The following is a 25925-nucleotide window of genomic DNA, read 5'->3' as shown; positions in this document are numbered from 1 at the left end:
GCGTTTACGCTAAGCTAAGCTAAGCTATCCGTTGGCTGTAGCTTCATATTTAACGGACAGAAATGACAGTGGTATCATCAAACTGTGAAGTAGAGTATTTCCCAAAAAAATGGAGTCGCAGGGACATGTTTGCAGATGTTGTACAATCGTGATAAATCCTTTGCACCGTAATCATCTCATCTCTCGCTCTCCCTCTTCTCTCTCGCTCTCTCACTGTGGCCTTTATATGGAGGTTTCAAGTCATCGCAGATAAGCTAAGTTTTCACACTGTTAATCAGATTGTCCTGACGATCCCTGCAACATGCATAGTTGGGCATGGTGTTTTCCTGTGAGACATTCACCTCAGATCTAATCCCCTTCAGCTCTCCACTCCACAGGACTAATCGGAGGTGGCGGGCAATTTGGATGAGTTATAACGGAAAGATTGTGATTGTATGATGCAATGTTGAACAAAGGTCAAGGGAGCATGCTGACAAAACTTCCAACGAAACATCATGTTGTTTTACAAAGTCATATCTCAATTACCTAGTGCAGCCATGGTTATGCATTTAAGGGAAGTTAGGGGAAACTTTGCTCAAGGGCACGACTCATGAAATGCTTTAAAATGCCAACAAATGTATATTGTGAAAATTTCAATAACATACAAATAAAAATAAAACAATAACCAGAACAAAAATCCCACAAATATTGGAGAATAGTTTTGTCTTTGTGGCTAAGAAAAAGGAGAGCCTCAATTACCCAGGGAGGCATGAACATGGCTCCAGTCCTCCGTCTTGCCTGCAGTCATCAATTAGATCTAATCAACACCACAGGGAAAAGTTACTGTCAAGACTAATTAGCCAAAATGGAGCTTCTGTAATGGGAAACAAATGAACAACAACAGTTAACTGTAGCAGCCTGCTCTATGCTTTATGACTCATTCAGTCTCAGCGGGAGAGTTTTTTGCACCGTTCAGAATTATATTAGCACTTGATTACTGTTTTGAGGAAATATCAGGCACATCGATAGGTCTTTGAAAAGACATGGAATGGGAAGTATTTTCAGATGTGTATTGTGTCGTAGGCAAAGGTATTATTGAATTGTCCACCCCTTTGGGCATGTGATCACACACACACACACACACACACACACACACATACACCTCTGCCAGGTTGCCTATTGTAAGCACCATGCGGGCTTCCCTCCGACCGCGGGCCTCAGAGGTCATGAGAAATGTTGACTTAATCCTTTCTGCGTCCCCACACTGCTTCTGAGAGTCAAGGCAGGGAGTAAAAAAAAAGTAAACCTTTGTTTCTCCCACAACGCCACGAACAAAAGGGGTTGGGATTGGGAAAAGCGTACACGCACACCACCTGCAATTAAGAGCTTAAGAGTTCGTCCTCTCAGCACAAAACCCTCCGCGACCGAGCGGAGGAGAGGAAACGTCGAGATTAGGTGGGATGTACTACGAGGGTATTAGAAAAACTTGTGAGAAAGAAGACGTTTGTCACAGAATATTACTTACAGGATGCTGGAGGACAGTCACCTTACACCCCGTGGAAGAGTAATTGTGGAGGATTTGATAACTAGTGGCTATTGATGACGATTAAGCACTTTAACAACCTGGGTTGGAGGTTTGCTCCACGGTCACACAGATGAAGAACAAGCCCCTGTTTGTTTGCCCATATGTCGGATTGAGTCACTACGATTAGACATCTGCTGAGGAAAAGAAGGTGTTAAGCTGTCAGGAGAAGCACAAAAACACTGATATCAGCTGCAGGGAAACAATCCGTTTAATAGACGGCGTCTGAAGGAGTCTGTGACGTCGAGCAGAAAGTTCTCTCATTCACTCACCTGAACTTTACTGAAAATGTCAACTTCATCAATACAAAATTGGGTCAAATGCACTGAGTGCAAATTAAAATCAGCTGAGGGAGATGACATTATTGTAATTAACAGCTCTTCAATCAAGCTGGAGTGTTGGAATTATAGATTCATGTTTTACATTTATTGCTGAACTCCAGGGACCTTCTTAGGTGGTACAATATGACTTCTTCCATCAGGACCGTTTATCCACAGAAATACAAACACACTTGTGGACCTTTCGGACAAACTTTTGTGAACGCTTGTGCAAACATTTTAATCAGAACACAATCGGCAGGGCACAGAAGATTATCTTTCATTCATGTTATTTCTTACTAAAAATAGCTTCTGTGTAAACTGAAAAACACAATGCAATATGAAAATATATGTGAACATAAGGTCGGATTCTACATACAATATTCACAAGTATCTTAAAAACACAATATCCCCATATTATCAATTTTCCTTAGATGATTAATACTGTACATGGAAAATATATGATAATGCTTTTTTTAAGAAGAGTTGCAATAATTGGTATGTTGTGCAATAAAAAGAAGTTTGGTGGATGTACAACACAAACAGGACATCTCAAAAACTTGTTAGAAGATTTCAATTATTTTGTATGCAAAGTTGGCTATGGACCGAGGAACAAATTATTAATGTGTGTATTTTTTTTGCTATATTATTTTCCTTATGAACGACTTCACCAACCTGTAAGAAAAAGAAACACAACAAAAGTATCCTATAGTTTCAATATTTTAATTGTATTTTAAAATAAATATGTATATGTATTTTCTAATGATGAAATAACAGAGCGGCTTTGGTAGAGTTTTGGCATCTAACATACAGTGGCCCAATGAGAAATACATGATTTGTATTTATCTATTCAATTTCATAACTCATTCCTTCATTTAAATATCTTGTAGACAACCCTTGTTGTTAACCTGCAACAAAGTGCATCTTGTCCATAAACAGATGCAGTTCTTGTGCCTCCATACTTTGATGAAATCAGCTCCATTACTGGACATAATTACAAAACCCATCACTGCATCTTATATGATAAGGCCAGTCGGTCTCCTCCAAATGAAAGACGACTGCTATTTGCTGTATTTTATCTTCAAAGCTCATGTTGAAAAATAACCTTTTTATCTCTCATGTTGTTGCTCTGAAACGCTGGTCCGTAGGGACCTCACTGTATGCTCACACTAGCAGTGGGGTGACACTATCATTTCATTGGGTGAGTTCATGTGCCTGCCAGAGTGGTTTGAGGGATGCCACTGCATGGCTGCTGGTCCCGGATCATTTATAAACCCACACACGAGCCATGCTGGTAGCCCCGGAGCAGCGGAGGTCCTGTGAGGCTCTCGGATGTAGACCGAGAAAGACGTGTAATCCCTCGCCCAAAGCTGGAACGCATCATCGATGCAGGAAAATAAATATGGAAGGGTGAGTGAGAGCGATGGGGGAGAAGCTATTACCAACAATTAAGACGCAGATTCGTCTCTATAGTAACATTCAAATGTGACGCTGTAAAAAACATTCAAGCCATTAAAATATGCAGAACAGACTAACTGTTAAGCCTTTCAATAAATTATATCAAATTAATAAGTTAATTTCACTTCAGTCCAAAAGCTGAAGCTCTCCACTAAATGGGCCTGCACACACACACGCACACACACCTTCGTTTCACAGTATAAATGATTGCATTTACACAGTCCCTACTGTATTCGAGAAGACGTACTCACACCACTCACATTCTGCCTCACGCTGGCGCTCACAAAAGTGCTTTAGGTCACTCTTTCCTAATTTGGATCAATTATCCCGTTTCCTCTCTCTGACACAGTGTTTCTCATTCAGCATAATGCGCGGGCCATTTGTCAGCGCTCTGTAATGTGCTCGCCTCTTCGCTGTTCGTGTACCCTCGTGTCAGGGTGGCTGAATGCAAGCTTTCTCTACTGTCTGAGGCTCATTTGAAATTCAAATATGGCCTCATTGCCGAGTCTCAATAATATTGACTTTCACTTACTCTCCAGAGGCAGCGGGGATATATTTGGTACCGGATTGTGATTTTTCTTACAGCATGTTTTCATCTGGGGCTTTTCTGGCCTGCCCTTAGATGCTGGAGGCAATGCTGAGTTTTATAAATCACCTTCAAATTACAGCCAAACATAACCAACATTTAAGATGAAATAGTTGTTTTCTTATCAATTAGAAAATAATATGTATTGCTTATGAGACCGCTTTGTAATCGGCACACGTATTCTACTTACGATGAAAAAGCCTAAATATGTCAGTGTTACACTTTGCTCAACATAACTTGAGTCCCTAAACTGCAACCCCTGAAAGATTGGAGCAATATTTCAATATTTCTTAGTAGTTTTAACCATATGAATATTAGTGTCGTCAAGAAGAAAGTAAAGTGGACTCGGCAGCTGCGTCAGGGGTCCACTAGATGGAGTCCTACAACACTGAGAAGGGTTTCTCAGTGATGGAGGACTGCTGTGACTGGAAACAGCCCCTAGTAATTGGACAATATTTAGAGAAGATTTCACTTAAGTATTGCGTGGATGGATGGATTGTATATTCTTTTTCATCTTTTCTTCCTGTATTCTTTTCTTCTCACGTGGCCTGTTCTGATGTGTGAACAGTGTCAAACATTCATAAAGATGTCGTCGCGAATAAAAAAATCAAGAGAGATTCGACTGATATTTCACAACTGTTTGGCAAATTTGTATTCACAGAAATCAGGGTAATTCTGAAATATGGTTAATATGCTGAATTTAGACGATAGTAACTTTCATTGTTTGGTCTACATAATGAGAGGGATGCCGTAATTTCCAGAGCACGAGGGGATTTCTATACATGACGTGTTAAAAACAGACGTAAATGATTTGAAGTTGTCAGTGATATGAAGCTCAAACCATCAAAAGTGTTTTTGCATGAAGAATAACTTGAAGGGGGCTGCACGGTGGTGTAGTGGCTAGCACTGTCGCCTCACAGCAAGAGGGCCGCGGGTTCGATTCCCGGTCGGAGCGGTCCTTCTGTGTGGAGTTTGCATGTTCTCCCCGTGGCAGCGTGGGTTCTCTCCGGGCTCTCCGGCTTCCTCCCACAGTCCAAAGATATGCTGCAGGTTAATTGATCTCTAAATTGCCCATAGGTGTGAATGTGAGAGTGAATGGTTGTATGTCCCTACATGTGCCCTCGATGGACTGGCGGCCTGTCCACGGTGTCCCCTGCCTTCGCCCTATGTCAGCTGGGATAGGCTCCAGCGCCTCCGCGACCCTAATGAGGATAAGCGGTATTGAAAATGGATGGATGGATGGAATAACTTGAAGGGGTTTCTTAATAATCTCCTTACAATGAGCGAGTCCTCGATGGTTTCTGAGTTTGTGGGTATCCCCATATGTTTCTCACCTTCTGTGCACCTGTCAGAGTTTTGAATCATAACTTAATGACAGCTGTGGGATTGAAAGCACACACACACAAAATCTAAATGTTCAACTCTGAACAAATAAAAAGTTTTCACTGGCTTTAAATTATTAATTTATTATCAAATTATTTTTTTCTTGACCAACTCAACAACGATTTAATCAATTTATAATTTTTTAAACCCATTGTTTCAGCGCTGCTTAAATTAACTGTAGTATGAATATGTGGCATCTCACCACAAGCAGTGGTGTTTAGTAACTAAACATTTAATAAAGTACTGTACTTGTACAAATTACCCTTTGGTATGTTGTATCGTATCGCATCGTATTGCACTTATGAACGGATAAGATATTAAATATACTAGAGTCAAATTTGGAATCCAGGACTTTTTATTGAAAGAGGATTCCTTCTCGTGGTATTGCCTCTATTACGTAAAGGATCGCAGTTATTTTTCCACCACTTCCTGCAGCTTTTAATGTTGTGAAATATGAATTACTGTTCCTTTTAATACTTTTGCCATGTGATGCAGTTTACTGGTTTGTCCAATGAACAGTGATCCATGCACCACATTTATAAGAAGAAGAAAAGAGAATCTGCAAGGGATAAATACAACATATTCAGATGATTATCAATAAATGATTAGACTTCTGGTATTTGATGTTTTCCATGGGGTTCTTTCACTTGTATGAATGTGGACATGTAGCCATATTGTAAACTGGTACAGTGCCAGATGGGGTGTTAATGTTAATAAGAGTAATTGAGACAACTGGGGCACACAACTGTGTAACATTATCATTAAGCTAATTGTATTAAAAATAGAGTCATTAGTGAGATTATATAGAGCCACATCAGTGTATGACATCAACGTGTAACATCAGCCCCAGAGACACAGAAAGAAATCTCTGCAGGCTGCAACATCATAAACAACACGCTGAAGGTGGTTGGGGATGGGCGGACAGGGTGTGGTTTTTCTGTTGATAAAAGCAGATATATAAATCAATAATCTTATCTGTTTTAATCCAATTATGGTGTCAATTTGAACTGGCACCACAGCGACAGTCTACAGTACAACTTGTGTCAGAGTCAAAGTCCAATCTATCTTTATTGACTGCAGTAAAAAAGGATTATGGGCTGGGAGACTCCTCAGCCATAATCAGACTCTATCATTACTTTGTAACGACATTAACAGGCTGACATACATTGTAAAACACATCATTTATGTTATGCCATTTTAATAGAACATTATCATGCCCACCCTTGTAGTCATATTTAAACACCACAGCTATTATTGCAGTGCCTATATGTTACTGAATCAGATCATATGAGTGCAAAAATGGTCCCCTTCTCCCCCCATATATTCACCCTCCAACCATCTTCTATAAACAACATCCATCATGCTATGTGAGACAAACTACACTCCTTCATCTGTGGATCTTAGCTTTGTGTGCAGCATGCGAGAGATGTATGTATGTATATATGTATATGTATGTATGTATGTATGTATGTATGTATGTATGTATGTATGTATGTATGTATGTATGTATGTATGTATGTATGTATGTATGTATGTATGTATGTACATACTTGATTTCTCTGTCATTCCCAAACTACTCCTCTGCTAAAGCTGGCATATTAAGTCTTGAGATGACTGTGAGGACTTGTGAACAATGTATTCAGTATTCTCTCAGTGTCCATATCCAAAAATCCAGCGCCGAGTACACAGATTTCTTCTCTCAAGAATGCAGCGATAGTGCCCCATTGTCCAAGGACACAAGCTGAATGGCAACTACTTTGTTGCTTTAAAGAGCTGTGTTTTTTTTTTTAACACTTGCATTTCTCAAATTAACAAGAAACATTTAGCAAACAATGAATTTCAGATGTGTGGATGTATTGCGTAACATTCCAGGCATCCGTTGGTTGCCATTAATGTCTGTACAATGTGAAGATCTCAACAATAAGCGCACTCTTTCCACTGATGAAGACAATGGGACACAGTTGAAAGCCTCAGCAAAGCATGTGAGCTGACCTTACTTTGGGAGGGTGTTGTAAACACAAGACATCCATCCATCCATTTTCAATACCGCTTATCCTCATTAGGGTCGCGGGGGCGCTGGAGCCTATCCCAGCTGACATAGGGCGAAGGCAGGGGACACCCTGGACAGGCCGCCAGTCCATCGAGGGTAAACACAAGACAATCTTTTAAAATCAATTTGTGTTTAAAGTACATCCTCATGCGGCAATAAGATATCACTTACAAAAAGGAGTGCAGACTTCAGGTTCACGCCGTATGAATCACAAACATATTTGAAAAAAAAAGGTGTCTGCTAATTGATTTTTATACCCACTCCAAGTTTTTTACCAATGTTTATGGCATGACAACATTTTCAAACACTCTGGTTATATGGTCCAACTCTCTATTCTGGACAAATGTGGAGTTTCCAGTCTTCGTACTCATTTTTAAGCATGCCACCCTAAGTGGTCAGTGTCAAATAGAAAGTCCTTTACGACTCATTGTCATGCCAGGCACAAACAGGGCCACAGAGAAAAGATTGAGGGACAGAAAGGGGCTCAGTTGGGTCCCTGCCATGGGGAGCCGTAGAGCCCCCTCCCCTCCCCCCCTCCTGCAGAACAGTGCCTCAGTGTTTTACTCTGCCGGACTAACTAAGAGACGTTGCCCTCAAGTTATTTATTAGTGTATCCTCGGGGTCGTGCAGCAATCTGCCCTACTTTTGGCACGGTCTGTAAACGGCCACATCAGCAGACAGATAATCTGTTGAGATAAAGAGGAGAATCTTCCATGCCAGCTCAGGGAGGGTGTGGGGGGGGGTGGGGGGTGGGGGGAAAGGGGGGGGGGGGGGGGGGGGGGGGGGGGTATATATAAAGGGAGGCAAACGGGCATTCGCAATCACACGGTCTGCTAGTGCTTCATCACCAGCCGCCTTCGACCCACAGTGAGCCTGCAGCCATGACGTTCAACGGAACCTGGAAGGTCGACCGCAACGATAACTATGACAAGTTCATGGAGCAAATGGGTGAGTGTGTGAGAGTGTGTGAGAGTGTGTGTGTGTGTGTGTGTGTGTGTGTGTGTGTGTACGTAGAGAGCATTGAATGGACCACTGAAGTCATGCTGTACTTCAGCTCGTTTTTTTCCTGCTGAGTTCTGGCCTTCTGATGGAATTCACGAGAGCAATGCATGTACCCGTGTCATGTGTCTCCATAAAGTTTGACATTGCTGTGTGAGCATAACACAGAGGTGAGGTGTTTATGGGGCCACGCACAATAATAGCAGTAGCTAAATAAAGATCTTTCTTTGGACTGGGACACAGTCGGATAACACAATACACTAATACAAATAGTGTCTACGTGGAGATAAATTGTCATTTGAAATTCAATTCCACTTTATTCCAGACACATAGATCCACATAAAAAAAAAAATATATACATTTGCCTTCAGCGAATAATCTTCATGTCATCCCATAATTGAAAGAATCCAGCTACGTGTCACAATTTATTTTTTCGTTTTAAGGTATTAATATCATGAAGCGTAAGCTGGCAGAGCACGACAACCTGAAGGTCACCATCGAGCAGAGCGGGGACAAGTTTCACATCAAAGAGTCCAGCACCTTCCGCACTAAAGACATCGACTTCACTCTGGGCGTCCAGTTCGACTACAGCCTGGCCGACGGCACTGAAGTCTCAGTGAGTGAACTCAAGTGGTTCACACTTTATTAAACCAACAGCAGCTGGTCCAGGTGCTGTTTCGCCATTTCAATGCAACAGGGAATGGTTTACTTCAGTAAAGTATGTTTTTGAAATGTTTTAGGCTAAAAAGTGTAAAACAAGCCAACTAAAGCCAATGGAAAAGCTCCAGAAAATACTCTTTATATGCAATATAACCCCACAACTAAACAAATGTGACCAATGATAATATACACAAAAGTAACACAACATTAAAGAGCATTAAAGAGCTTCTGTCGCCAACTCTATTTTTAACCAGGGGATGTGGGAACTGGAGGGGGACCTGCTGAAGGGCAAATTCACCAGGAAAGACAACAGCAAGGTCCTGACCACGACCAGAGCTCTGGTGGGAGGAGAGCTCGTACAGGTCAGTAGACCGAGATGTATTCCATCAATCATATGCAGTATGCTCATTTGTTTTTGTTTACATAAAGTAATACGCCTCTCTTCATCATTTTCTTTCATTCTGTTCACCCTCTGCAGAGTTACAACTATGAGGGAGTGGATGCCAAGAGGGTTTTCAAGAAGCAGTAACCTTGAGTCTAAAGATCATATTTTATTTTTATATAGATGACACAATGTAGATCTGTATTGTTGTTTCTAACAATAAGACATGGCTAGGTCATGTGTGTTCTACATAATATGGCTCACAAACATTTTAAGAGAGGAATAGCTTACCAAAGCATCCCAATGTCATTATCTAGTGGAATGAACCGGTAAAGTGTGTTCAAGTCAAAGATATCCTACTTAAACATAATTCAACTCTAGCTGTGCAGGTGAACATAATCAGATCAACTGAAGTATTCAGTGTGAGGGACGAAGATGACTAAAGGAGAGTTTAACAGGGAAATAAACATATTAGCTAATACAAACTAATGGAAAACCTCCGTCACCCTGTCAGTGTAATGTGCCTGAGAGACTCTTAGCAACCAGTCTGCCAGAAATGGCCAAAGACCGTGGTATCTAACCATGCAGATAGTTTGGGTTTTCCTTTGCCAAGATTTGTATATAATTGTCTCTGAGACTTATAGTGCCTCTCTGCTACAAAAGAGAGGAACAGAATTTAGTGTTTCTCCCTGCGTTGAAAGATGTCATTTTAAAAAATTCAACCACAGCTTGTGTTTTCAGAAGCCATGGCCCAGTTCCTGGTGATAATCCACAGAGCATGTTGCCAACAGTTTCCAGAGAGACTACTTCATTGGTACAATGTAGTTCCAAGGGAAGCTGCCCATGTGTTTGTGGATTATCCAAGGAAACGGGGGCGCTTTGTTTCTGGAGATACGTGCTACTGTTGCCTTTCTTTAAATGCTATTTTCAACACTGTGAGCATTGCCAAAAGGAAATTCCTTTACCATCTCCATGGTAGTGGGGTGAACACATACATCTTAGACATGCATGAATACCTCAAAATCTGGGCAAAAAATAGCCAAAATATCAGCATGATTGGTTACAGCTAGAAGTGAATGAGACATTGTTTTGTTGCCATTTGGCAGAACTATACCCTTTAGTTGTCTCCATAGGGATGGACCGCAGCTACTTAAACTGGACTTCGCCGTGCTTTTAACTGCGTCAAATCAACCACATTTAGTCCCACACTGGATCGCATCATTGCGATGAGAAACAATAGAATAATGATCCCACACAACATGTGTTAGTCATGTTGCACTAATGGTTCTTATATGTTGTATTGTCTGTAACAATTAAACAATGTTCATGAATCGCTCGTGTCTTGGTGTCATTTTCAAGTTTTTTAAAGAGCCAGCGTGTAGGATTTGGAGGCGTCTAGTGGTGCAGTTTCAGATTACAACCAACCTAATACCCCTCTGCTCACCCCTCCCTTTCCAAGACTGAGTCAACAATGGGATCATTCTAAGCTTATGGAAGCTATTAGGTTAAGGTGATCACACACTAATAAAGACATACTTATGATTATTATAGACCATTTCTGCCAATCGGTCCACCAAACTCCTACACACTGGCCCTTTAACGAATGAATGAATCACTGTTAGTCCAACAATGTAAAGTGTCTCCTCCGTTGCCTGACTGCAGTCCGGCCACAGGGTGACAGCAGGGTCTTGTGCTGTCATGCGTTGGCCCTCGGGTGCTCGGGAAATGAGGATCCCTCACATGATGATGATGACGTGCATGTGTTTGCTTTGCACTGGTGAGAGGCAAAAAAAAAGCATATGCAGTGAGCACCTCTGACCACAAGAGGGCGACGTGTTTCTACTTTTTTCTTTTGAGTCGAACCGCTAGATACTTCAGCACAGTATGAACGTTGTAAATATATAAATTAAAATGTTTTTTAAACTCTTGAGTAGTTTTAGGACAGAACATACGTAATGATGGAGAGACTTTGCTGCTGGGTGTATATCTTGTGCTACCAGGGTTTGGAGTAATACTTGATCTAATGGATCCTCACTCAGCGCGCCCCAATAGTTTTAACCCGTGAAAAGCTGATTGCAGAGTCCATCAGGGATGTGGGTGGATATCTGCTGTGTATTGGGACATATTATTGAAGCCCATTCCTGCCAAGAAGAGAACAAAAAGTAGATGAAGATTTGTTAAAAATATATAAATGCTCATTGTACATCATTTTTTTTATTAAATGAGACACAGTGATAAGATACAAAGTCAAGAATTTCATTTTTTTTTATCATGACAAACCTTTCTGGCAGAAAGGTGCTTCTATACAAGAGAGTTACGCTCTATATCACAATATGTAGGAGAATATTTTCCATTATCAATATCTATTAGGAAACAGAGTGTTTCAGAGTCATACATGACGCCCTACTGTGTGTCTTTGTTGCTGGATTCATAATAAACCATTACAAAATTTAGAATAGATCAGAACATATCTTCCAACACAATTGATAACTAATAACGAGTAAAGGTGCCCCCCCCCCCCCCACACACACACACACACTGAGCCCTGAGTGGCACCGTCTTTCATGGAGGTATAAACCCACCACGCACAGGGCTAATCTGGTCCAGGCGGGGCTGCTTTGAACACCGGTTCACCCCTGAATCCACCGCGGGGAGCGAAGTCCTCTGAGACCCCTCAGAAGCTGTGAGGTTTGAGGGCTGTGAGCCTGCAGATTGTAATGCAAGGGGAAACGGGTTGGTGGGCCTCCTTTATATGCATCTGGATCTGCAGTCCAAAATGACTTTTATGCTTTCCATTGCAGCAATAGTTTCAACGAGATTGTACCTGTGTCCAGTCTTACAGTTAATACCAGATGTGCTTTGGCATACACCCATTCAGCCATTCTTTACACAGTACATTTAGTGTATACAGATGATTACTAACATCAGGATGTACAGTGTTCTTTTTACTCCACTACATGCATTTTACAGTAGTAGTTACTGTTAAGTTTTGCATTGGTAGAAAGTTACTATGCACATTTACTCAAATACTTTATTTATGGACTATTTATATAACCTCTACTTGTAATGGTTTATTTTACATTGTGCTACTGCTACTTTGAACAAAATAAAGGATCTAAATACTTCTTTTAGCACTGATTATAGGAACAGTGTCATGTACTGTAGATGAATGCTGTAATGTGTTCTCATAAGCATTAGGTGGCGCTGTGGAGCCCTTTATTTTCTGAGAGAAAGGGCCTTTGGTTGTTCTATGATGTCATCCTCAGTCAAATTATCATATGACCTTATTTGTACAGGCAGACCTACATCATTATTGGATCTCTACTGAGATTATTAAAACAATATCTGTATGTACTTATGCAAAGAGTAGATTGGAGCAACATGAAATCTGTGAGAAACAGGAAAGGAAAGTTGTGGAAGCGTTAGCCCTCAGTGTTTTGATTGCTGTGAGACTGAGGGAGCAGGGGCCCACTCGAGGGAGATAGAAGCCGTGGATGAGAGAGGAAGAGGAGCAGGAGGAGGAGGAGGAGGAGGAGGAGGGAAAATAATGTCAGGTGGACAGAGAAAAGACTGAGAACGAGGGGAGCAAAGAGAGGACAGTGGAGGGAGAAAACACAACACTCCTAGCTGTCCTCCCCCCCTGCTGTAAAATCAAATTCACTGACTCACTTTGAAGTCTACAGCTCATTTAAACATGTAACGATAACAAAATACACCAACAGCTCGGTGGGGTAATCTTTCCTAAAAGACACAGCCCCCTTTTGGCCAATCACTGTTGAGACAATGACTGTGCAGACCTTTGCAGAACTATGCAGGCTGCTGAATGATGAGTCACCAGTTAGTCAGTGCTGGATACTCTATCTGACTCTTTTTTTAAATGCCTTGAGACTTGGGCATTATTGAGGAATTATGCTGCTGGACATGCTCAGAACCGTTTTACCAACCGTGTGCATACGGTTTATTGTTATTATTATGATAAGTATGACAATGATGAATTGCCAGTAACACATCAAGTTTGAGACAAAATGACCACACTGCCGGTAATAATATTAGATCATCTCGATGGATCATGGGTAAAACAACCAAGGTGCAAGATCCGAGATTGGGAGCATTCCGATTGTTTCTCAACGCTCTCAACATGAAGACGGTGAGCCCAAAAAGAAAAAGAAACGTGTTTGACATTTTGACGAGTTCCAGGTCACGTTGGTTATAAAAAAGGCCGGGTAGACTCACACAGTTGCAAATCTTCTGCGAGTCCACAAAACACATGTAGACTGGATGACCCCCGTGACCCCAACAGCCCTGCCAGGGAAAAGAGCTGGTCCACTGTCCATGGCCAGGACCTGAGAATAAAGGGGGAGGCTGAGCAGTGGGATTTTTGAAAATGATATGAAAAGGGGAAATCATGAACTGCTTACAGCTCCTCAACATATGACATCAACTTGCAACAAACGGTCACAAGGAGAGAGAGATTGCTTCAAAAGGTTTTTTGTAGCCAGCGCGTTAAATGAATCATGGACACATTGTGAATCTGCAGACTCTTCAGGTACTGTGCGTAACAGCAATGTGCCGATTACAGTACGCTGTGGTCAATGTTTCACTGCGGGAAATTAATACAAAATACATGACTTGATCGTTCAGTGCCACATTTCAGCAAGGACATTTGTCTGGCACGCTGCAGCTGGAAGAGGATGGATGAAATGGGACAGAAACACCTCTTTAATGGACTTGTCAAAGGGAGTAACACCATTACAAAGTGTTGCCGCAGTTGGGCGTATGCATGCACGCACGCAGATGAATATGTCCCCTTGCCCCCCACGCATGCTCCCCACAGGCACTTTTTATCCCCCACTTTACTTCACTGTGTGTAACCCCTCCAGGCCGCGTGCCACCTGGTGTGACTGAGCAGACGGAGGAGAGCGGAGACCGCAAAGGCAGAAACTAAATTGGCTGTGGCCTCTGTCTCAGGAGTAGCCAGCTCCTGGGTGAGGTGGGCTATTCTTATAGAGGGCAGTGAGAGGGCTGCAGCTCCCCTGGTACACAAACCACTTTATAGAATCGCACATTGTGTTTTGATGGGGGGTGGGGAGGGGTGGGGGTTGGGGGGGTGTTATCCAATGACAAGTGTGAGAGGCAGGAAGAGGAGCTTTACGCAGGAGGATTTTTTTTCTGGGTAAAAAAAGGCAATTTCTAAGTGCAGTAAAAATGTGAAGAATCTAAGTTTGAGTTCTCTGAGAATATGGAGTGACAAAACTCCCAAAAGGAATCGATCAGTAAAAGTTTATAACATAAATCAAATCTTTAGACTAAGTGCACTTAGTTTTTCATTGTTGGCAGGATTCGAAACCTGAGCGGGGAGACCCCAATGGATTTCTAGTCCATCGCCTTAACCACTCGGCCACAACAACCCACGAGAAGTACAAAAGCAACTTTCCAAATGATTTAGAGCTGGATTAGTGGCTGAAAGAGACATTGACTAAGTGCACATTTCTATAAAACAGCATTCAGTGAAATCTCGACTGTGTTCTTTTTGCCTTTACTTTGTGCATTCTTTCATTTACTTGATTGCCAAGTTTCCTAACTCAATCATCAACCGTTAACTGTGACTATAATATCGGATGGAGATGCTGGGGATTGAACCCCCGGGGCCTCATAGATGAAAAGCATGCTCTCTACCACTGAGCTACATCCACTACAAATCTCGGCAAATTGTCTATATTTCTTTAAGAGGCTTAAATAAAGGCAGCAAAATGACAAAAAAAAACGATAACTGTAAATCTCGTATATATGGCTTTAAATCCTGTCAGTTGCAACTGTGATGGTTGGAAATCAAACTTGGGGAAACTCTTTGCACCACTATACCACCAGTCACAGTGGAAATGTTAAACATGCCTTTCTGCTTACTATTTGACGATAAAAACAAGCAACAGTATACTCTCACTGGAAGGCTGCTATGCTCACAACTGTACCACCATTGCTGTGGAAAATGGCTTTCACTGCAAATTCCCAAAGACCCCTTACGTAAAAACCACACCTTGCTGTAGCCTCTCCATACTTATTGTTATAGATATAAAATTAAAGCTGCTACTTCTATTTAACTCACACTCTTTTCAATTGGGCGCCTGATGGCACACATGCACGCAGACTTGTTAAAAGATTGGAGGTGAACGAATGATGCTGTTATTTTATGTTTACTCTTTGGGTACAGTATGTATTTGGTAAAAGAATTGATGATGTAATCATTTATATTTTGGGCTAATTTTTATATATTTTTTCAGAGCCGTTTGTCAGTTTTGGGGCTCCACACTACAAATCTGTTTGGTTTGAAAAACACACACACAAAACTAATCGTGAACATGAAGCAAGCCTCACGAGGCACAATCACAATCACATTGGTAAAGATGAAATAATGTAATCATGACTGCAGTGATGACGTCAAATCTTTAATGGCAGACGGCCTGAAATGTCTTCATTTAACATTTTCATAAAAACTCATTTTGATCACCTTTTTTTGGGGGGGGGGGGTTTCAAACAAACAAACCTCTGCAATTCACGGAAATACAGTTTCTCCTTACAGCGGCTAAAGTACATAAATATCAACAGTACTGTGTGCATTGAGGAAAAGAAAAGAAGAACACACACATGCCGTGAACATGCACAGTACACACGGGTACGAATGGTATACTGAAACCATTGCCAAAGGGAGGGATCATCATATTCATTTGCAGGACCTTCTGTACCGTACTGCTGGCAAACCACAAAAAGATCCATTCGTCCAAAGTTTTCTCTGGATTTCACAGTGAATTATGAAGGTTTAACAGTATTCATATATCAGAAACAAACACACAAAGAAGCTCTAGAAAATTACCAAATGAATATACAATTAAACTTACAATAATACTTACAATTAATTATAAGATGGGCATCTTTTAACTTTAAAAACATAATACCCATAAAAACACACACACACACACACACACACGCGCACACACACACACATCTTATAAATACTTGTCCTAATAAATTTGGTGCCACACTTGGCTTAAAAAATGTCTGTAAAAGCAAAAACTGCTCCAGAAAATCAGTTGACATGATGTGCATATTATTATTATTATTATTATTCATTACAAACACTGACTATATGATTCAACCACTCCAATATGATTGTACACACCTGGGCTAAACATTACAGGGGAGAGATTGTTTTTCTTGCAGTTTTGCAGTTTTTGATTGTCACATCACTGAAATGTGACTTGGCCTTATCAGAAAAGTACAAGCATCACTATTTGTTTTTGTAAGAATGCGACATGAATGAGGATTTTGGCATCAAAATGTCACAGGAATATGATCACTCGATGACATGTCAAACGGCAAAGACGTTATTGCAGGCCCAGAATACACACGATTACAAAAGTTTTGTTTTTTTACACTCCAATCATCACTATGTCAATTTACAAAAGCAAGTTGAATCACGTTGGCTCCCTAAAAATAGACAAAAGAGACAAATTGCTTAAAGTGAATATCCTTTCAGATGCAGAGTGGCTCTTTGGAGTGACACCAAAAGAGACATGCAGCAAAAATAAAGTCATACTTCATAAGAAATCAGACTGAGGACTACAAAGCAGTCAAAAACGGAATAATTCCACTAGCCTAGATAGCTCTCCAGTGTAAAATAAAATGCCTTTGGTCTTTTGTTTCTCCATACTGTGCTGCTGTCCTCCTGCTAGACAATGAAGGAGCACATTCCTTAATATAGCAGGGCTCAATTTGCCATTTTTTGCAGTCTCTGGGGTAACTCTACCTTCACCAGCGATGGCTTTCAACACATCTGATTACCTCTAACTGCAAAATGACGAGCGGGATCAGGTGTGTTCTTCGCACTCAGACTTCACATTGACAGCTTATCTGAACCAAAGCACATCAGACAAAGGACTAATATGTTTGCTTCACCAAGTAACGACACCACACGTGAGCAGAGCCCGAAAAACCACACAGTATGTAGAAAAGACAAGACAAGCCCACAGGACTGCTTTGGTATAGCAGGCCGACTTACCATGTTATAATGGCACTAAACAGGAAGGACAACAACACAAAAGAAAGAAAGAACAGTGTGAACGCTCCTCACACACGTTTATCACAACATGGACCAATCAAACAGAACCATTTCAAAACAGTCTTGATTACAAAAATACTTTTTTGTATTTCTTTAAAATATCTAGAAATGTACAGCATTGTTTTTTTTTCTCACTTTTTTTTTGCAAAGTCATGCTTCAACATGTATTTAATAATCGTAATAACATTAATATGAATGATATACAGAATAGTACTAATTATAGTCGTATAATAACATTACCCGGCAGCGCTTCAGACACACACAAGATGCGTTTGCACTCCTCTGGTGGGACGTCTTTACACTTGCATATACAGAATGCACAGCAAGAGGCCTGCTAACGTTAGACAGTCAACCCGCTTCACAAAGGGTGTGTGTGCCTTTGTCGTGCACGTCCAGTACCTTTCATGGAGGTGTCAGAGGAGGTGTAGCTAAAGCGCTGCAGGTAAATCTTGAGTATGTAACAGTATAAAAAAGACTTAGGGGGAGAGGGGAGGGTGGGGGGGGCTCGATGTGTGATGGAGGCTGGGGTCTAGAATGTCCTGAGGCCCATGAGGCTGCTGCCTAAGAGAGAGACAGAGAGAGACAAGGAACGGGGTAAGGTTGCCATAGTCACCGCACACGAACACCCCCCCCTCCACCCCCCTCGTACACTAATGAAAACACAGGGGATCGTGTGGAACTGTTGCACAAACACATTCACACACCCATAAAATCCCGCACGCCATAGGACACGCAAAACCCTAACGCACACACAAAACGCCTTTTCTGGTTTTCCCCTAAATGTTCTCGCGCTTGCCTTCCTCCTTCCTAACCCCCACGTTTATCCCACAAATGTATAATACTGTGATTACGTTTTTTTTCCCAAAACATTTTCTGTTGCTGTGTGTTCCAGCAGATGTCTTTGGCAGTGCAATACAATCCCCTCCCACCAAAAAAAAGATACAATAATAAACATGGGATTTCACAGCCTCTTCAACAAATCTACAATTTCATATCAGACAGAAGTGAGAGGCGAGGTGAGATTTACACCTTTTGTCCTCCTCTGTTGGGATCAATGGTCGTGAAGTACGAGCCTTAAACTCACCGACGGTGCGCTGCTCCATGAGCTGGAGTCAGGTCAGTCCTCCTGGTTTCTAATTGGATACGAGAGGCAATCAGCAACGCCCGTCACAGCCGGCCACGGCCACCATCACACATCAGGAACCTGAGGACGCAAAAGAAGAGTTTTACTGAAGTGAACAAGCTGCAACAGCGTCCTCAACTTCCAGCGCAGTGTTCTTGTTGTGGCCGTTCTGGGTGTTGATTCAACATGGATTGTGGGAGGTTTCTGTTATTTCATATGACCACTATATGGTCATGATTTTTAGGGATAAATACTGTCAAACAATAGGGTAAAACACTGCAACTTTCGTCAAATCCTTCAAACTCAAGCGCTGCACTCAAATGAGACACAAGCTCATGATGTAAAGCTTCTTCATCGCTGTTATGGAAAAGTACAGCTGTGTATAGTTTTAAAGGGACACTCCAGCAGTTTGCACTTCCTTATAGTTGGGGGATTAAAAAAACAGCAAAAAAAAGAACCAATATTATGATATTTAGTCCCTAACGTCAGCTCCAAAAACACTGGATACTACACCTCCCACAATGCAACTTGAGCTTTCATTGGACGCTCTCAGTTTAGTAAACGGCCACACCTTTTATACTTCACACACACAGTTTTGTAATGCAGGCTTTCTAAGATGTCGTCTTTATCCCCACGGCTCTGGTGATGTCATTTTCTCAGACTCAAGATAGCTCCTCCGCGGACACAGAAGACATTATAAAACTCTTTTCTCAGGATGTGGGGCGCACACTCTAACCAGGGGACTACCCCTTTAAAAAGACAGTGTTGCAAATTCTTTCAAGCTCAAAGTCCAACTGTGACAAACAGGATGTTAGCTGACAATAGTCTTAAATACTTATGTTGAACTGCTGGCAATCCCTTTCCACCACAACTCCACTATCCGCAACACCAGCAGACCGAAGAGAAAGGTCAACCCTCTGACCCCGGGCACCCACCCCCAGATGTGTCACCAAAAATAGACATGTCTTGGAGGCCGTGGTAACTTGGGTTCGGGGAGAGGGGACTCTTTGGAACAATAAACAATTAGAAAACCAAACTTGACCTTAAAGAAACAGAGAGGCAGGCAGTTGCAATGAAGGCAGACGGGTTGGGAACTGATCAGAGAACAGTGGGTTTTGGAAGGGGCACGGCTGGCCTAGCTAATGTCCTGTTGCGCGTTCAATCAGGGATGAGGGAATCGATGCGTTACACAGCCGCTTGGCTAAGCTGATGCGACGCATACTTCCAGATCACCCTATTTGTTCTGGTTGAGACGCCAAGGTTAAAGATTGGGTTGATCATTGAACATGTCTGTGCGGATTAGGGAACGGGTTAGTGATTCACAAGCTTAATGTGTTACATCCAATAACTCGGCCCAGGCGCATAATGTGGGATAGGTAAACAAGTAGTGTTTGACAATGTGGGAGGTGACTCGGTTTCTCATGAATGTGTGCACTGTTTTCCTTTTTATAGTGTTCCTGTGTGTGTTATCAGTGATCATTGATCTCATGCTGCAAATGAAGAGAGAGGACTTGTTCAAAATGTATATCCAACATTTGAGAGTGCTTTGCTCTACAACTCCACTGTCTGTAGTCCATGTTAAAGGACCACTCACTCGTTTAACAACTCATTTATAGGACAATTAGCTATTTCTGCCAACAACGCTGCTGTGTTTTAAAAAGCTGAATGCACTTGTTCTCGCATTCTGACATCACTGGTATGCATTTAATTTACTCTGAATCCATTTTTGTAAAAATGGGAGCCTAATTGATGTATTTGTGCAGGTCGTTTTCACCCCCATCACATTTATATTGGATCGGTATATAGATCGACTGATAAGTAAGAAAAAAAAGCCAAACATATATTTGAGGTGAATAAGAAAATGTCTCCACAAAACAGTTTGTCAATCAAAGAGCAGAGTTTTTTTTATTTTATACTTACATTGTGGTCCCAATTATTTAATAACAATATACAATTTCTTTATAAAGGCTTTATAAGTGATACATATTGGAATAAATAATAGTTAATAATGGTTCATCATTTACGATGTTTTAAGGATCCATTATAAGCCACCAATGAGAAAATATATATATTGTTGACAGGTTGGAAAAACAACCTTTGGATGGTATTTATCTTTTCTATTTGGAAATATTCCTGCGACAGATGTTGGTATTCCGGTAACAAACACTTCAACTATTTAACTATTCTTTACATGTAACATATTAATAGATACAGCACTTGTGTGATTTTCAGAAAGAAGAGGAATGGTGAAAATGCATATTTGCCTGAAAGCTAAAAAGCAATCTCACTTAAGAAAATTTCTAAAGCTTAGTTAAAAATATTGTCAATTTTGGGATACTTTTTACATTATACAGACGCATATTGGTATCAATGTCGTACATGGTGGTAGATTACACAACATAAGTGTGCCTCAAGAGTCTTCTTAACGAAGTTAAACCAACAACTGCCCAACTGTGTATGACGAAAATGGAAAATGGAAAAGCCCATATTTTTAAGAACGGTCAGTGAAAAATGTACAGTACACTCAATTTGTAATTCATTAGTGAAAACTTCATACTAACATGGCCCTTTAAGATCTCTACCTGTGCAGTGCGGCCATGAAAAAGAGCCACATCTGAAGCCCCTTTAATCCGGAGAAAAGCCTTTAGGCCCAGGCTGTGTTTCTCACATACCAGCAATAGCTGCTGGAGCTTGGTGGTGATGAATGCAGCTGCTGACAAGTATCTAGCTCCTGAGACCCAGCAGGGACAAGGCCACAGTGTTGCTGTACTGTATGCATGTGTAGGTGTGAGTGTGTGTGGGGGTGTGTGTTATGTGTCAGTAGGGGGTGAAGGAATAAAGTCCCAGGTCCTTATTAGAAGGGGCCCCAGCTGGCCCTCAACTCTCCAGTGGGAGTTAGTCCAACTTTGTACAGGAACCATTGGTTTTGTCAGGCTATTGGCCAAAAATCTCCTCAGGGCAGGCAGGCAGCCAGACACACACGCACACACACACACACACACACACACACACACACACACACGATACACGTACACACTACACTCCCCCACCATGTCTTGTCAGATGGAAAATCCGGATTACCTTTGCCTCCAGTTCACTAGGCATTAATGTCCACTATTAGGTTGTCTTTGGATCAGGCTCTGTGCCGGAGCCTGAATGTCAAATAAAATTCTGCTTCACAAACATTAAGATGAATGACTAGCCTAAGCGTACCCTATTATTACAAGAACAAAAACGTACAATGTAATGTATTTTTACAGAGTCAACAGTGTGTAGCTACCAGCTCATAATCATAATTGCATGAAGTGGAACTGCTGTGAATTTTTTTTTTTTTCAAAATGGCAAATCCTTTGACAGGCAGGATGCCAGGTGATTAGGACAACTCATTACCAGCGATGACTAAAGGACCCCTGAACACTTCCTCACTTTCAGCTGTTCATACACACACACACACACACACACACACACACACACACACACACACACACACGTCTCCCACGGTTAGACTTCCTAAGGCGAGCCACATACTCGGGCCGTGAGCGGTCCCCGTTCGTCAGATGCCGAGACAACCGCTGACCGACCACAAGCCTCTCAGGACCGTGGAGCTGGAAGCGTCTTTGATTTCCCATTGTGAAGGTTTGCCGTCACCCGGCGCCTTTCAGCGTGAGTAACAATTCACAAGCGCGGACTCTTTCATGGCGGACAGATGGTACAATAGCAGACAGCTTCTCTCTGTAACATCAGTGTGCATGTTCTGGTTGTCTTGCAGCTGAAAGAGTTTCAAAGTGCTTAGCGGATCGCATCGCACAAATAAGTAACACCCTCGTCACGGCCCACATCAAGACATCAAGCAACTGTGTTTCTAACTGGACGATAGCCACTGAGCAGACAAGAAGGGCCCAAAAAAGAAACACAAGCTCTTTGTTTGCTAAGCTGCAAACTATCAAACGGAGCAGCGAGGCTAACTCCACACCGACAGTTGACTGGAGGAAATGACCAGCGTGGTTACCATACAGATACAGTGAACCATGAGTACCATTAGGTTTTACTGGATGTTTCATATTTAATTCGGAGATATAATGTCAAAGTGTGATTCCCCCATTACATCAGACTTGCTCTCATGCAAAGTAATTCACATTAAATGGTCATGCTAATGGGCATATTATCGTATGGTTATCGAATGCCAAGAGGTCTGTGTTGTGTCGTTTTGGATGAACTTGTTCAGGTTTTTGGACATCTCTCCATCAGTCTGTCTGGGAGATGTTGGAGATTCCTCAATTACAATTACATGGGTCCATTTCTTACTAGAAAAAGTAGTTCCCAGTGAGTTCTGTGGTTCTCTGGTGTAACACGAAGCTGCTGAATTATCAATAATAACCAACAAAAGCTCTCTCACCTTAATAGCTGGTATAGAGGCAGATATATTAATGATGGAGATATCAAAATCTGGACAACTAAAACAAAAACTATACTACCAAGATAAAAAATCAGATTTATTTTTTTACATTCGGGATGACCTGAACGTCTTTGATTGTGTGCATATTGTTGTGTGTGTTGCCATGGCATATACACTGCACAGCACCTCATTTGAGTGTGTCGCTTATGTGTATACCTGCTGCAGTGGCCTGTAATTATCACAATATTCTGTCTGGATGTCTCAGCTTCACTTCACCCTCCACTGAGAGCCGGATGTGGGGATGTTGTTGTTTCATTGAGGGGCTAATATCCACTGGGGCAGCCTGACCGGCCAAATGACTTCCTCCTGGTTTGATAGAGGAGTAATTATTTCCTCAAGGCCCCTCCCTCCTCCACTCCCTTCCTCCTTTACCCCCCTGACGGAGACGGAATTCCCAAAACATCAAATTACTCAAACAGTTTTTTTTCTCTTTAATATAGTTTGTTTAGTGTTTAGAAATAGATAAGTCAGCAAAGACGCAGGGTTACAAGAGGACCACAGGACCAGCACCAATCAACAGCTTGATGAATGTGAGCCTCCACGCTCGCCACCCACTCACGACTCACTCCCCAAGGGGTCGGGAGAACATGTTTCTTCCTGTCCCGAGAGTTGGAGGGAGGTTACTGGTGACAGTGTGACTGGCGCCAAGTGCAAATACACACACACACACACACAGCCAGCCAACAAAGATACACAGACTAGCAGGGGATTTGTTGTGCTTTGTGGGTTTGTTTTTCTACGAGCACAACAGCGTTCAGTTTGTCTAAGGCACATGTGCTGTGGAGCCCACGCAAAGGCTACATTGCCTCATGTACTTATTGGAGCACTTTTTAGAATCCAACTGCTTTGTTTCCTGTCTGCAGCTCCACTAAAATGAATTCATCTGCAATATATTTTAGATACAGCCCCACGGTAATCATTTTTTAATAAAGATTCATAAGAATGGCCCTTCCGGCAATACCCAGGTACCTCAGCAGATTATGGTGCATATTCCACATTTACGACCTCTCGGAGCAACAGATGCTTCGTCTCTTTCTGTCTTTATAATTCTCCACTGTGCACTTTGTCATAATGCGAAAATGACCAAGAAAGTTGAATAAATCAATATTTTTATTTCATCCTGCCAGGGTTTGACACAATGACAAACATTCCCTAATATGTGCTGTACAGTACCAACATTATTATAGGACAATATTCAGTGTGTTTTCCGTGTGCATGATAATAAACCTTCCCTCACATACAAGTGCAATGAATATCAGGCGATCTGTGGAACTAATACGTTCCTCTGATTCTCCACAAAAACTACTAAGCATGTATGATCTATTCTAAATGAATAACCAACTCAGTGTAAAAAGGGGATATTGTTCTGCAATCATAAAGAATCATAATCAGTTTATTTGCGGTAGAAGAAATACTCTGATCCTCTATTTAAAGATGCACTAATCAATATTTTGACATTAATGACGGATGAAATTACGTATAATGTGAAAGGGCTCACTTGTAGGGACGAACCCACAGATAATCAGATCACAATCCAGATAGAGCGAGTGTCTGTTTGCGGCGAAAAAAACTCACCATCAAATGGTAGAGAGACGAAAGCAGAGCTAAACTGAGAGTACACATTTGACTTCACCTGATGCATGACTCCAAATGAACATGTGCATCACATAAGGTCAGAGTATGTCAATGTTGTATATAAAGAAAGATTGGGAGATAAATGTGTCGATGACAAGTTGGTGAAGTAAAAAGGTGGCATAAAAGAAGTATCTCAATCCTGTACTGAAGCCCAATGCTTGAGTAGATGTACTGAGTGGTGACTTTGACCACTGGTTATAATATTACCTATCAAAGCAGCGAATATTAGCATATTTAGCTTTTAGTCGGTTTTATTAAAACGTTGGCATATGAGCTTGTTGTATATTCTGTTTGACTCACTGCCTTTGATGCCTGAGATCAAGCATCACATCAATGGGAAAAGTCATCCCTCTGTACCCTGTGAACTGAGTGGGGAAAATAACGGAGTTCCCCTTTAAATCGCTTCTTTCATGTCTTATGACGATGTGCGAGGACTTGCTGTGGTTTCGTTGTGCTTTAAACTCCCACGGTTACTTCTAAAAGGCTAATTTGTTTTGGGTCTGTATTTGAAATCAACTATCAGATATGTGACTAATTACTTGGTTAGTTTGGCAGCGAGCTGGTTTGGGTTTGAGGGCAAGTAGAGGGTGCTCACTTGACGCACACACACCACGTGCGCTGAGTAACACCATGTGATGTTCTCCACATATGTTTAGGAATACCTCAGTGCCTTTTTAAACAAAGTGTCATAACATTTACTAAAGGATTTTCATGGCATGGCGTAATGTGCACTTCTTGGTCATTGTAGGTCTGTATGTGTGTGTGTTTGTGTGTGTGTGTGTGTGTGTGTGTGTTACTCACACATACTTCAGCAGAACTGCCTGGACTTCCATCCCTGAGGAGTTCCATCTGCAGGTGGGAGCCAGCGAATCTAAACACACAGACATTAATACACGCACACATACATACAAATATATGAGTCCACACAATTTCAATTTATACAAACTTTGTAAGTAATATTCAAACATTTAGAGGAACAATTTGAGAGATACACACTTATCTGCTGAGTTAGAATAACTTTAATGCCATGCACCCTCATATCTGAGTCAATATAAGGTTACTGCCAGTGGCTGGTTAGCTTAGCTTAGCATTAGGCTGGATAGAAGGGTTAACCTGGGTCAAAGCTAACACAATCCAGCTACAAGCACCTCTTAAAATCATATCAAGGCCTGGGTGCAGTGACATCCTGGAGTCTCTGCTGG

General features: G+C 41.6%; 2 protein-coding genes and 1 non-coding gene across 6 annotated transcripts in view; 1 reads left to right on the top strand and 2 right to left on the bottom strand.

The window, feature by feature from the left end:
* Positions 1-8181: 8181 nt before the first annotated feature.
* On the top strand, positions 8182-10729 carry LOC117747761 (fatty acid-binding protein, intestinal-like). Its single transcript, XM_034557200.1, has 4 exons — positions 8182-8303; positions 8798-8970; positions 9269-9376; positions 9493-10729. Exons 1-4 carry the CDS (start codon positions 8237-8239, stop codon positions 9541-9543), a joined length of 399 nt encoding a protein of 132 aa, XP_034413091.1. The 5' UTR covers positions 8182-8236; the 3' UTR covers positions 9544-10729.
* A 3992-nt stretch (positions 10730-14721) lies between these two features.
* On the bottom strand, positions 14722-14804 carry trnas-aga. Its single transcript has one exon. It is a non-coding gene; the product is annotated as a tRNA-Ser (tRNA).
* A 1022-nt stretch (positions 14805-15826) lies between these two features.
* Positions 15827-25925, bottom strand: part of LOC117747795 (RNA-binding protein with multiple splicing-like) — a 33060-nt gene continuing 22961 nt past the window's right edge. For 2 of the 4 annotated variants that reach the window (XM_034557267.1, XM_034557265.1), the window contains 3 exons: positions 25525-25594; positions 18594-18713; positions 15827-18070 (listed from right to left, as the gene is read on the bottom strand). In XM_034557267.1, the coding sequence (XP_034413158.1) occupies positions 18677-18713; positions 25525-25594 (107 nt within the window). In that variant the 3' untranslated portion in view covers positions 15827-18070; positions 18594-18676. The remainder of the gene's footprint in view (positions 18071-18593; positions 18714-25524; positions 25595-25925) is intronic. The other 2 variants (XM_034557269.1, XM_034557266.1) reach the window with 1 other exon arrangement.

Source organism: Cyclopterus lumpus, chromosome 18 (assembly GCF_009769545.1).
Source record: "Cyclopterus lumpus isolate fCycLum1 chromosome 18, fCycLum1.pri, whole genome shotgun sequence".
NCBI classification, from domain to species: domain Eukaryota; kingdom Metazoa; phylum Chordata; class Actinopteri; order Perciformes; family Cyclopteridae; genus Cyclopterus; species Cyclopterus lumpus.
The sequence above is the reverse complement of the archived record's forward strand: the minus strand, read 5'-3'. Positions and strand labels throughout refer to the sequence as shown.